At 38.9% G+C, this 13,730-nt stretch overlaps 3 protein-coding genes across 6 annotated transcripts; 1 reads left to right on the top strand and 2 right to left on the bottom strand.

Annotated features, from left to right (window-relative positions):
- Positions 1-335: 335 nt before the first annotated feature.
- On the top strand, positions 336-4,134 carry LOC137719557 (uncharacterized). 4 transcript variants are annotated; one of them, XM_068458593.1, is made up of 7 exons: positions 336-571; positions 687-765; positions 1,047-1,480; positions 1,604-1,798; positions 2,122-2,151; positions 2,266-3,375; positions 3,465-4,134. In XM_068458593.1, the coding sequence occupies exons 3-7, from the start codon at positions 1,103-1,105 to the stop codon at positions 4,014-4,016; spliced, it is 2,265 nt and encodes a 754-aa protein (XP_068314694.1). In that variant the 5' UTR covers positions 336-571; positions 687-765; positions 1,047-1,102; the 3' UTR covers positions 4,017-4,134. The 4 variants fall into 4 exon arrangements, with proteins under 4 accessions (XP_068314694.1, XP_068314692.1, XP_068314695.1 ...); XM_068458591.1 differs by having other exon boundaries at positions 992-1,480; XM_068458594.1 differs by having other exon boundaries at positions 681-765.
- A 102-nt stretch (positions 4,135-4,236) lies between these two features.
- LOC137719558 (putative RING-H2 finger protein ATL21B) lies at positions 4,237-7,409 on the bottom strand. Its single transcript, XM_068458595.1, has 2 exons — positions 6,683-7,409; positions 4,237-4,932 (listed from the first exon to the last, which is right to left on the bottom strand). The coding sequence occupies exons 1-2, from the start codon at positions 7,380-7,382 to the stop codon at positions 4,532-4,534; spliced, it is 1,101 nt and encodes a 366-aa protein (XP_068314696.1). The 5' UTR covers positions 7,383-7,409; the 3' UTR covers positions 4,237-4,531.
- A 5,853-nt stretch (positions 7,410-13,262) lies between these two features.
- On the bottom strand, positions 13,263-13,589 carry LOC137721057 (uncharacterized). Its single transcript, XM_068460180.1, has one exon. The coding sequence runs from the start codon at positions 13,587-13,589 to the stop codon at positions 13,263-13,265; it is 327 nt and encodes a 108-aa protein (XP_068316281.1).
- Positions 13,590-13,730: the final 141 nt, after the last annotated feature.

The following is a 13,730-nucleotide window of genomic DNA, read 5'->3' as shown; positions in this document are numbered from 1 at the left end:
AATAATTTAATACGCACTACTCAAATTTAAACTACAAATCGCTTACAAATTACATTACGATTGAATAAGCTTATACCTAAGCCGTATTGCGAAATTGGTTGATGAATACCAAGCCACAAAATCTTCAATGCCACCCTGCCATATAATTTTGACACTCCATTCATGTTATAAAAATATTTAAATTGATAGTACCGTGTGACAGTAATATTGCAACGGATTTAATTATGTTGTGTATTTTTGTTCATCATTAGCATGGCGCGTGCATCATACCCAAAAAGCTAAACCAGATCTATTTGTTGTTAATTAGTTGCCTAAAACGATTAAGCATGATTAAGCAAAACAAGATAGAAACGTCACAGCCTTCTTCAACCATCGTTTCCTGGAACATTTTCAACGCACGTACCGCTAACATCTTCACATCTCTCTCTCTCTAAAAGACAAATCGATTCGGTGATTCCAAAGAATCGAACTTTCTCGGAATTCCAATACGATTCTCTCATTTTTCCCAGGAATCCAAAAACCCCACAACTTTGTATTGCTTCGGAGCTTTCATGGCCGATCGTTTTCACAGGTTCTGGTCCACCAATATTTAAAGTTCTTCGCTTTTTGTTATTTATTCGATTTCACTTTTCATTGATTGATAGTTTTTGTTCTGTTTTGTTTGTTTTTGTTGGGTGGAGGTGCAGTTTGGTAGTGTTTGATCGGATCCAGTGGATAGTCTCCTGCAGTGCCAACAAGGAGCTTATTATTGGGATTTCTTAGAAGGTAATAATTTTTAATTAATTACATGTTTTAATCTTAATTTTGCTTTAATTGCTGAGGAAGTTGTGTTGAAGTCAAAAGATTAAATTTTTATTAATGGGTTTTGGATTTTGATTTTTAATTGCTATTTGTGGGTTTGATTGATGAAGAATTTTGATTTTGTTTGATTTATTTTGTGCTTTTTGTTGATTATATGGATATTTATTGATTGCTACTTTTTGTTGGTTAGATTGATCTCCTGTGATTGTTCAATCAATACCAATTCATATTTGTAATGCAATCAGTTGTTGAGGATCATAAGAAGAAGAATTTAAAGCGTTCGAGATCATTTACTTTCGACATGCCTGTGACTGACCTGAATTTGACACAAAGTCTTGATGACTGTGTTCTTTTCCCACTCGAAGATATTGTGCAACACCCGTTGCCGGGATATATTGCTCCGACTTCAATCAGTTTCAGTCCTGATGATACTATTATAACTTATTTGTTCAGTCCCGATCACACTTTGAATCGAAAGGTATTTGCTTTCGATCTCAAAACTGGCAAGCAAGAGTTGTGTTTCAGTCCTCCTGATGGAGGACTTGACGAGAGCAATATATCACCAGAAGAAAAGTTGAGGAGGGAGAGGTCGAGGGAGCGTGGGTTGGGAGTGACACGGTATGAATGGGTGAAGACAAGCTCGAAAAGGAATGCAATCATGGTGCCATTGCCAGCTGGGGTGTGTTCCTCAATCCCTTGGTGCAATCAAACATCCTTATTTACGCATACATGTACATATTTGTATTTTATATATTTACAGATTGAGTTCTCATTGATGATGTAGTCCTTGCTTTATGGACAGATTTATTTCCAGGATCTTTCTAATTCACAAGCCGAGCTCAAGCTTCCGTGCACATCAGGTTCACCAATTATTGATCCCCATCTATCTCCAGATGGTACAATGCTCAGTTATGTAAAAGATTGCGAGTTGCACGTTCTAAATTTGTTATACAATGAATGTATTCAGTTAACATCTGGTGCCAAAGGAGATGTTTTGGTAAGTTTTCTATATAGTAACTCTAGGTCTGGACTAACTGAGTCACTTCAATATTATTAGTATTTTTACAGTTTGCAACTATAAAATCTTTCTGTCACAATTAGTATGTTTTAGTGATCGGAGTTTAAGATAACATCCTTGTGACTTGGCCTCCATCGCTTAAACCAACATAAATTCTTAATCTTTCTGTCACTTAAGCCAACATAAATTCTAAAGGAGTTCTAGTGGATTTGTAGTTTGTATTTACATTCAGTGCTAGTAGATTAAGATAGTTGAATTTCTGATCTTTTCATTGATATGAATCTGGTTTTTCTGTGTCGCAGACTCATGGCCTTGCGGAATATATTGCTCAGGTGAGAAGTTCATGTAATAACCTCCTTTCATTTGGATTAAATTGATGCTTTAGAAATTTCTCAGAAGGTTTATTTAAAACTATTCTTAGATTCGCCGAATTTTACTCATTACAGGAAGAAATGGATCGCAAGAATGGGTACTGGTGGTCTCTAGACAGCAAATTCATTGCATTCACAGAAGTTGATTCTTCTGAGATTCCGCTTTTCAGGATCATGCATCAAGGCAAAAGCTCTGTTGGTTCTGAAGCTCAAGAAGATCATGCCTATCCCTTTGCGGGAGCTTCAAATGTCAAAGTTCGCCTAGGTGTGGTTTCTTCTGCTGGAGGTCCTATTACTTGGATGGATCTTCTGTGTGGGGGAGCGGATCAACCAGACAGTGAGGACGAATATCTGGCAAGAGTAAATTGGATGCACGGAAATGCTTTAATAGCTCAGATTTTGAACAGGTCACACAGCAGACTAAAGATCCTTAAATTCGATATTAAAACTGGGAAGCGAAAAGTTTTATTGGTGGAAGAACAAGAAACATGGGTTAGCTTACATGACTGCCTCACACCTCTGGACAGAGGAGTAACCAAATTTTCAGGGGGATTTATCTGGGCTAGTGAGAAAACAGGATTTAAACATCTTTATCTGCATGATTCCAATGGAACATGTTTAGGGCCTATCACCGAAGGAGACTGGATGGTTGAGCAGATTGCTGGTGTAAATGAAGCTGTGGGACTTGTTTATTTTACTGGAACCTTAGACGGGCCTTTGGAATCACACCTTTATTGTGCTAAGCTTTTCATGGATGGAAACCAACCCTTGCAAGCTCCAGTGAGGTTGACTCGTAGCAAGGGGAAACATGTGGTGGTGCTTGATCATCATATGAGGAACTTTGTTGATATCCACGACTCTCTTGATTCTCCCCCTAAAGTTATACTGTGCTCCTTGCACGATGGAAGCTTGATTATGCCTCTGTACGAGCCGTCATTAACGGTTCCAAGATTCAAAAAGCTTCAACTTGAGCCACCAGAATTAGTCCATTTGCAGGCTAATGATGGGACAACATTGTATGCAGGTCTATATAAGCCTGACGAAACAAGATTTGGACCTCCTCCTTACAAAACCTTGATCAGTGTGTATGGTGGACCGAGTGTACAGCTCGTCTCTGATTCTTGGATAAATACGGTTGACATGAAAGCGCAGTATCTAAGAAGCAAAGGCATCTTAGTATGGAAGGTGAGTATCCTTCTGTGACAAATTTAACCATTCCGGGTTTTCTATTTTTTCTAAATTTTATTCTTACCGTCAATTTTTCATGTTTACAGTTAGATAATAGAGGAACTGCTCGACGTGGACTGAAGTTCGAAGGCTCTTTAAAGTACAATTGCGGTCAGGTTGATGCTGACGACCAACTGACTGGAGCTGAGTGGCTTATAGAAAAAGGGTTAGCACGAGCAGGTCACATTGGATTGTATGGTTGGAGCTATGGTGGATATCTTTCAGCTATGACTCTTGCCAGGTTTCCCGATGTCTTCCGGTGTGCAGTGTCCGGCGCCCCTGTTACATCGTGGGACGGGTATGACACATTCTATACCGAGAAATACATGGGACTGCCTTCTGAGAACGAAGAAGGATACGAGTCTAGCTCCGTGATGCACCATGTGCACAAGATGAAAGGAAAGTTGTTGCTCGTCCATGGCATGATCGATGAAAATGTGCATTTCAGGCATACTGCAAGGCTCGTCAATGCTCTTGTTGCGGCTGGAAAGACTTACGAGCTATTAATTTTTCCAGACGAACGTCACATGCCACGCCGGCATAGGGATCGGATTTACATGGAAGAGAGAATCTGGGAGTTCATAGAAAGAAGTTTGTGAAAAATGAACCACCTGTTTATGTCTTGTGAAATTTTGTTGTTCGTATCCTATAACGTTCTTCCAATTTGGATGTTCTGTCCTAATTCCATCAGTGATCAATAAATTTCTTTTTCTTCGAGTGCAAGAAACGGAAACTAGAATTCTCTTATTACTGTCAAATAATCAAACACCAGAATTTGAAAATTTTCTCTTAAGTTCTTTAAATCTCAAAACAGTTCTTACAGGGGTAAATAAATTCATAAAAACAAGAAAGAAAAGAGCTTGAACTTCAAGTTTTAGGCTTCTTTTGTGTGCCTGAACCTTCAGGGTCAGATTCGCGCTTTCTGTCACCGGGAATGGGTGCCCCTTGGAAGTCAGAACTGTTCGACAGTGGCAAATCCGCTCGCTGGATCACTTGCCTGACCCGAAAGAAACAGAGAAAAAAGAAAACAGAAAATATGTACAAATTGTTGGTGAGAAAGGGCAAAAGATTTTCCAGAAAAAATGTGATGGCACATGCATTAAAATGTCATGTATCACGGTGGAGAATTCCGGCAAATAGGGCAAGTCGCATTCATTTGAAGCCATTCATCGATGCAATCAGCATGGAAGCAATGCTGGCATGGGGGGATGGTCTTCAATGTCTCCTTGGGCCGGTACTCGGACAAGCATATCGAGCACGTGTTGTCGTCGGACTTTGGTAAGCGCCGGCTTTCTCCAAGGACTATTTTTGGGTAGGCCTCGAGGCTCGGCCTATCGAGACCCCTGACGATGGTGGGCTGCGGAGCCACTGCGGAATTAAACTCAGGCAGAGTTCTACGGCCCCTTGTTAACGACTTGACCTTGCCAAAGACGCAGCATAAAACCCCCAAAACGCACAAGATTGTTGGCACTCCAACTCCAACAGTAATAGCATAGCGTGCGCCCCTTGGGATTCCTGATCGAATTAGCAATTCAGTTTTGAATTAAGATGTAGTAAACGTATGAGAGACAAGGAAATAGAGACCAAACACATGCATGCAAACACAGGCCCAATCATGTTGGGTTCGAGGAGTATTCAAGCTCGGGGGTATGGAAGTTCTTCTTGTCAATTGAGCCAACTCACGCCATGTATATCGTATATACAGTCGTAAAGTTCGTTGATGGGTCATAACTCATAAGATAAAAAACTTGTGTAGAAGCACCTAGATACATCACCTGCATATTACTATGGAAGCTTTCCACAAAGTAAACTCTGTTTTTTTGTCCCTCTCAACCTTATATCGACTCTATTGTGTGAGATTTGTTCTAATTAGGCAACTGTTCACGTACAAGTTTCTCCAAAAGTAATGCACTAGACAAAGCTTTCATAATTTGACTCTATAAATGTCGAGTTTTGACTACAAGTGATATTACCAAGCTAATCTACACAAAGGGGAGAGGTTTAAACCCGAACCACAACTATGAGTTGAACATCCACCACTTGCACATAATGTCGAGTTTATACTGCCATTTTCCAACTCTTTGCGCGTATGGAGGTGTTGACGAAGTAGGGTTTAGTGGGTGGCTCTAATTAATGGGCGAAAGGTCAACTAAACCAAAGGATACGATGTTAACTTATGATCGCAGTCTGGAAAGCGTCGAACGCACTTCCAACAGAGGAAGACTCTAACGCTTACTTTTACTTATCTTCAAGAATCGCCAATCAATCACAATCTTAGGCATTCCACGGTAGTTTGAGTGAGCGTGATACTTATATATAAAAATCAAGCAATCTGGGTTTGATATCTATAATACTATTGCTGCACTAGTATAAGTTCAAGATGTTGATATCACACTAATGACTCCAATATATTAGAATCACACTCAAATTTTCCGATGCACTATAAAATGTAATTAGTATATAAGTTCAATATATTTGTATCACACTTACCTTTTCCAACCTAACCTTTATAAAATCAAATTGTTGACCACTCCCATTACAAACCAAAGATAAATGAGTCATGACCTAAAAGTCAACGCAGATAAGTTTCACACACGTATACTAACATTCTTTCAACTCCTTTATGCTTATAATTTATAACTTTTACAATATGATGAAGTCACATATGAATGCAACAGAATTAATTCTTAACTTATTAAAAACGAAATTAGCTATGTTATTGTCACTAGACTATATATGCACGTCTGCAACTTTTGATCATTAAGTGTATGACACTCACATCTCATTAACAATTAAAAATCACTCACGTGAGAGCGAAAACAATTGCTTCTACCAAATCTTTAATGTGAACACTTCACAATTTGTACTAAACAAGTACTTTGGATATGAAGTTGGCATAAAACTTTATTTTAGAGGGAATAAATGTTTGGCTTAAATGTCAAAATGATCCTTACGTTTTATCTTATGGGTCAATTTGATCTCCGTGTTTTTAATTTGGCCAAATTAGTCGTCGTAAGATCAGATGATCGATACGACACCTCAAAATATTTTTTGCGCCAAATAACCTTCTGGACATCTATCTGTTGGATTGCAAATCAGATGAAACATAGGTACCATGTTGACATTTAAGCCTAAATGTTTCACCACTAAATTATAAGACGAAACATGAACATGGTTCCTAGTTTGAGAACTTAATTAAAAACAAGAAATAAACCACTAAGTAATCAGGAGTAGAGCAGTAATTAATAGGTTACTAATCAATTACCTCGCTGAGGAAGTCTTGAGCAAACAACTTGACGACTAGAATTATTCTCAAACCCACACCGGCCACCACGTGCGGCACAACGGCCGCACCCTGGCCTGTCCCATGCGAGCCGGAGATAGCCATTCAGGTCTGACGACACAACCTCCGCGTACAACGGAAACTCAACCGGAACAACAAACGTACCAATTTGAGTGCATGTCGATGTGGACGCCAAGAAACTAATCACCCTAGAAGAAGTGGTGGCAAAAACTGTGTACGTAGAGCCGCTCATGCAAGCAATGGGGTTTAATAATCTGTATTTCAAATAATCCAACGAGCAATTAAAGAACGTAAAGCTTTCGTTTGTCCCGCCATAAAATGGAGAGCCTGAGAGATTGAGGGACAGAACTCGTTGTGCGAGGCAGCTGTTTGGATCGTTAATCCATATTTGTTGTTCGGCATAGTCTATACCCTGGACAGCGAACTGCCCGGAATAAGGAAGGGTGAGGATTGTATGGTTGCTGCTGTCACAGGACAGTTCAAAACCGGGATAGGAGCACGACTCTGGCTGTTTTTTTTGTATCCCAAACGGGAATTGGATGGCCGGCTCGCCATCGTCGCAGATATCATCCAACATGCAATTTTCTAAGCTGCTTGACAAGAAGAAGAAGAAGAAGAAGAAGAGGATGAAGAAGGAGAAGATTGGTCTGGGAATATTCATTTTTTGATGGAGAAAAGCTTATGCTTGAAAATGGATAGCTGGGCAGGCACAGTTGCTGTACACTTCCAATTTATAAAGCAGTGTATCATATTTGACTTTATAAAATAAAAGCCAAGTCCTTCAGTCACCTTCAGTTTTTTTAATTTTAATTCATTTTTAAACCCTGTAGACTAATATTTAATAAAATATGAAGGCGAGGATGACATGGGAACTTTTCAACTAAGTATATGCCGTAAAAGTGCGATATATGTATGTATCAACACAACGTGACAAATATACAAATATTTAAAGTACATAATTTAATCTTCTATTTTTGGGCGGTGATAGTGGGAGTGGCCATGCACGATCAGGATCAATGGAAAAAGGTAGAGAAATTTGGGGGTTCCTCACTGCATCAATCTTGCTGGTAAAGACCTGTTCAAATGGTCTGGAGGTGGTCTATTCATGTGGAAAACACACAATGGTTTTTTAATTCAAACCAAAATATAACAGGGCTGCTCTCTTAGCATCCTTTGAGAACATATGAGGTCATTTTTTATATGAGTTCTCAAATTAATCTAACAGTAAATTAAGATATTTAACTTAAATGATTTATGTTACACGGATATAAAATACTAATTAATAAATAAAAAAAAGAAAAAAAGAAGGTTTCACGTCATGTCCCTTTCATCTGCAAAACATGATCTCCTCATCGAATATCTAAACTCAGCAAATCCAATTGCATAAAACCCTAATAACTTTACACATCCAGTTTCATCTCATATTCTATAAATAATTATTCAAACTCAGTTAGTTACAAAGCACCCAAAAAATTGAGATTGAGTGGTTTCAAAAATTGGGATCCCTTCCTTCTTGAACGCATGAACCCTTTTTATATGAAATTATTCACCGATGGTGAAAGTTTTGAAACAAGTGCCTCTCCCTTTTTCATACGCAAAAAGGAGAAAACAAAAAAAATCAAGATTAGAAGGGGGAGTGAATGATTGAGAGAGATGGAGGGAGGAGGGGGTGTGGAGGAGAGAGACGGTAGGGAAAGAAGACGGAGTATAAAAAAGGACCTTACAAGCATGGGTGGAGCCATGAAGGGATCAGAATGGTCCCCAGCCTACCTTGATTTTTTTTTTCGCACAAAAAAAAAAAAAAAAAAAATCTAGAGTTATCCCTCCTATTTCCAAAGCTTTTTTAGGGTATTCGAACCCCAACCAGAATCTTTCCTTATTTCCTTCACTGGGTTCGATTTGAGGCTAGTGGCTCTTATGCAATTAACTGACGTCATTGTGAGTTTTGAGGGACTCGGATGATAAGAAGAGAGAGAGAGAGAGAGAGAGAGAGAGAGAGAGAGAGGAAGTAGGCAAGAGAACTGATTTTTACTTTTATTTTTTATGGTATTCCCTGGAGTCTTTTAATACCATTACTTTTGTTTTGAATTTGATCAGTTATGATACTAGGCATGGGGATTGAGTTGAGGATGAGGATGACAAGAACGACAACATGCCAAACCCAAATGATGGTGGTCTGTAGTTATGACACATCAGATCCATATTTTTCTTAAATCAGAAGAGTGTTTTAAGGTGAAACTTTTGGCCCCTCCTAAGCCAAAATTAAGGCTGCGCCACTGCTTACAAGTCCCCAAAATGACAACCTTAGCAAAGCAGTTTTGTTTTATAATACCCTTAATATAACCTTCTCTATTTTTCTCTTATCAATAAAACACCTCGTTCCATTGAACACAAACATTTTCTTCTAACAATACTACGTATCAAAACGACTAATGCTGACATTATAAATAAATATGTTTTGTTAGATGTACAAAGGTCATATCATCTTCTTGGGGAAAATATATATTTGGGTGTCACTAGGCCTGCATATATCCTCGAGTGAGTATAAGTCCTATAGAATCATCACACTGATATTACTCTAGTGACATATAAGAATCTCCAGTCATCTAAATGGTCTTAAAGATCGATGCAAATAATTACAATGTTATGAGTTTCATATGGGATCATCTTTGATGAATGCACAGTTGAGATGTGTTGTATTTTGCGTCATATTGAGGCAAGCACAACTTGAAATGGTCAAGCCATTTATTCAAGGGATTAGATCACATCTAGAGCTATATATAGTGGTTAGGGGCCAAATTGTCATGTAGGTAGCATTAATGAGGCAGTTGAATATCATCAAATAAAATTGTAGATTGATCATCCTGAAATTCAACGGTTGGTGTTTACATATCAGAGATATGGTCCACCAAAGGGCTGCGCAGCACCAGGTTGGTCTGAATGATGTATGTACAGAGGATGATTGGGATCATCGTATTTGGTTGCCTCAGATTTGTTGGAGGGCTTTTGCTGTTTTTTCTGCCATAGTTGACAGCTTGTGTTGAATTGGATAGTGTTTAGGTGTTTAGGGTTTATAGAGCGGAAGATTGTGTTGGTTACCAGGATCGTTTCTGCTCTATAAACCCTAAACGCCATGTCGAAAAAGATTGAATTGTATATTACGTAAACAATGAACTAATACATAGGTTATATACAGCGTAAGGATCAATCTAGAATCAAGAATCAAGGTATACATAATGAGGAGAGAAACTGGATTTTCTTGTGGCTCGACAAACGATTGTATTCGCTTATGAGCCCATTTCGTGTTTGCACTTTTGACATTGGACCCATTATTCTAACTCACTTTCATCTTCTTTTTGTATTTTTTTTATATACGAGCGATGATAAGAGAGAAAAATAGCTTTCAAGTCCTCAAATTGAAAATATCATTTGTTCATTGTGAGACTAAACTCACCCCCCCTTCCTTTAGTGTAGATAATACCATTTGTTAAAAAAAAGCCCTAGAAATGAAAATGGAAATGGCGGAGCTATATAGGAACCTAGGTGGTCCTGACTAGAAACAGTGATGAAGCTATACATGAACCGGAGTGGAATAACAATTGTATAATGACATGTGATGTTCCGCCCCATGTCTCACCAAGGTGGTCTCAATCCCCTTGTGGCATGAATTGTATTTGTCAGTTGTTATGTAGTAAAACAACTTAACAAACTATAACCAATTGACACTATAGTCCAATGGTATTCTTCTTTACTAGTAAGTGAAAGGTCTCAAGTTTGATTTTTGTAGATCGTGTCGACATAATATATTTGTGTTGAATTATCTAGTTTATGGCATCTGACCCCTGGCCTAAACCAATTTCTCATCCCCTTAGAATATAATTTGGGTAGTGTTATTCACACACAAATTCTCACTCACTCTTTAAAATTTTCGACCGTCGGATCGAATGAATTGAAGAAGATCAAGGCCAAAAATTACAAAAATGTGTGAGAGATAAAAACGGATGTATGAATAATACTTTCTTATAATCTTGTCATTCCCTTAGAGTAGAATATCTTATAAAACAAGGGGCGGATGGAAGAGCGTCTCGTGTGGGTGGGTTTAGACTTAGTTTGATGCTGAAACCCATGTACTACATTCAACTCTCTAATATGTCGTTGACAAAAAAACCCTCTCTTGTTTATTTTCTTTCATTTTATTTACTTTAGTTGAAGCCTACATATATAATGTTCATGCATGTATCACTTTCATTTATGCTCCATTTTATTAGCTACAAAGATTTCAAAGAGATAGACTAATAGTTCATCATTAATCATAACGATATTGTCATCAACTTGATCATATGTGTAAGCTTATAGGCGTGGAACTTTATCACAAAATGCATTGATGCAATTAAAATTGGAATGGTGACTTTTTACATTATTCAACACATTCATCTTAGAATTTGCTGGGATTGCCATACATAGATTGCACGCTGCAGAAAACATATTGGAAAAAAAAATGTCATAATTCGAACTAGCATTAGTTGCAAACAAACATACTTTACAAGCCATTTCATGACTTTCTAATTTAATCGTCGATATAACTTCAAGAAAACGAGACATAAATACATCTTTCAAGGTTTACTAAATCGCCTCTAGTATTTAATGGAAGGAAGATAAACATCGAGCAGAAAACGGAAGCAATAACCCTTGAATCAGTAGAAGGTTTGCGAGTCTGAGTCTAAAATGACGATTTTGAATCTATTCAGCGATTTTCTAGTTTTAGTGGCGACTTTACCACTTTTAGTGACCATTTTTTGGTTTAAAAATGTTAAATGACTTTTTGCGATAATAAATTCGTCACTCTTTGCTGCCAAAAGTATATTATAGGGCGATTGGAAGGTCGCCGCTAAAGGTCCACCAAAATTAAAATTATTTCCTTCCTTTTCTGTTCAAGTAATATTTTGTGTTTTGAACGAAACCATTCAGGTGATGATTTCCGTCCAAATAACCAAATTTTAGGAACCTCTTTGAAGGCTCCATGTGCCTTACCGGTGATTTGGCTTCCTAATTCGTTATCCTACGTTCACAGTTTTATTACAACCATTTTAAACGAAATTTGGTAACGATTTCCATGGCAGGTCTTGATCGCTTTGGATGATTATGCCTGGACGATTGAGACTCATACACCGGCTATGGATCTGCGACTGTGATATACATTGAAGCCTGCACATTCACCCAACCAATGTTCCATAAGCATCTCTCCAAATTAAACTTCAGCTCCCAAATCAGCTTTTATAAACACAAAATAACAGCTTTTCTTTCCCCAAACTAACACTTGCAGTCGGACAGAAACTAGGCACAAAATTTGGAGGACATTATGAAAATCACTGCAAAAACCGAAAACAAGATGAGAGCAATGATATGCACAAGGATTAGGGTTTTACCAGGATGTTTCCATGCTGTTGACAAAAGATTTAATCACTTCCGCGCCACGCAATTTGGTAACTGTATCTCAACTCTTAGCCATGTTCGACTGATTTCCTTATCTTGCCAAATACAACCAAACTGAATGGAGAATCTCAACAAGCACTTGCAGACAATGAGATGCAAACTCCGACAAAAATTGATGTTTAAGTCCTAAATAAAACAGGGATGGCATGATGAAGCTCATTTGCCTCACAAGAACCAACCGAAAACAGAAATTCGACATTCATGTTTCCCTAGGTGCATTACCTGTGCTTTTGTCGTTCTAGGAATACTGATACAGTGATGTTATATACTTTGCCTGAGACTAGTGAACGAAGGGAATCAAATAGAACCGACGCTTGGTGGTTCAAGTGGTAAGGAGCCTGTTCTCCTTAAGCAAGGTCTCGAGTTCAAGCCTTGTGAACGGAGAAGCCAGCATTGGGAGAGCTTGCCCCCCGAATGGGGTACGACCCAGCTCGAGGGATTAGCCCTCGCCTACGTGCGGGCGATACCCTGGATTCATCCAAACAAGGAATCATATAGACGAAAAGTACCTCTAAAACCAGTTACCAATTACAAAGTAAATGAGATGCCAATCTCCAAACTATTCGATAAGGAATGACTTGTTGGATCAAACACTATTAACATGCGAATATTTTCCTATGGTATGCACTTACGGACGAAATTGAAAACAGTAATTCAAACTTTGAAAGGACTGCAGAATTGGGGATGTTTGTACCATATTACATCGACCTCGAACCACCGAGTACTGGTCAATTGCCAATTAGGAAGCCTCGGTAACCCTCCGAAGGATCCCCCTCTTCGGCAAGGGTGCCGAAGCGCACGAATCAACCTCACCGAGTACTGGCCAATTGTACATGTACAAGACTAAAGCCCAATCAAAATCCAAGTTTCTTCGTTCCTGGTTTTCATCTGGTGCTGTTTCGAGTTAATTTTAGCTAATTTAGACAAACAAATAACCAGAGATTACGATCACCATTTTTATTTCATTCATCCAATTCCAAGCTAAAATTTCACAAAAAATTACATAACATTATTACCACGATTTGGTCAAATCTGGAAAAAAGAAAACTCAAAAATCACAGCACCGACCGTTTCGCTCCCAATCGCCGAAACGGGTGGGCTCCGGCCCTCTGGGCCCACCGATCTCGCCGGTCTCTTTATTCACCAACCCATCGTCGTCGTCGTCGTCGTCTTCTTCTTCAGCTTGATTTTCGTGTTTTTCTGCGACGGGTTCACTTTGCTCCTTGCTGGGTTTTTCGTGCTGGGTCTGCGATGGCGAGGCTGACGAGCACAGGAGCCGACTCACTGAGTTGAAGGCGGCGCGAGTTAGAGGCTCCGTTGTGGAGGTTGAGAGGATGGTCGTTGATGAAAATAGACGGCCCAGATTGATCGCCATCTTTGCTGATTTCTGTCCTTTTCCTTTTCCTTGCCCGTTGTTGCGAAAGAGGGGTGAAATAGAATAGGAAGGAGGCAGGAGGGGAACACAATGTGGCTGTTGATACGGCGTCGTGTCATGGAGTTGCTGAGCCACGTGGTG

Source organism: Pyrus communis, chromosome 16 (assembly GCF_963583255.1).
Source record: "Pyrus communis chromosome 16, drPyrComm1.1, whole genome shotgun sequence".
In the NCBI taxonomy this organism is placed as follows: domain Eukaryota; kingdom Viridiplantae; phylum Streptophyta; class Magnoliopsida; order Rosales; family Rosaceae; genus Pyrus; species Pyrus communis.
Note: the sequence above shows the minus strand (reverse complement) of the source record. Positions and strands in the feature narration are given on the sequence as shown.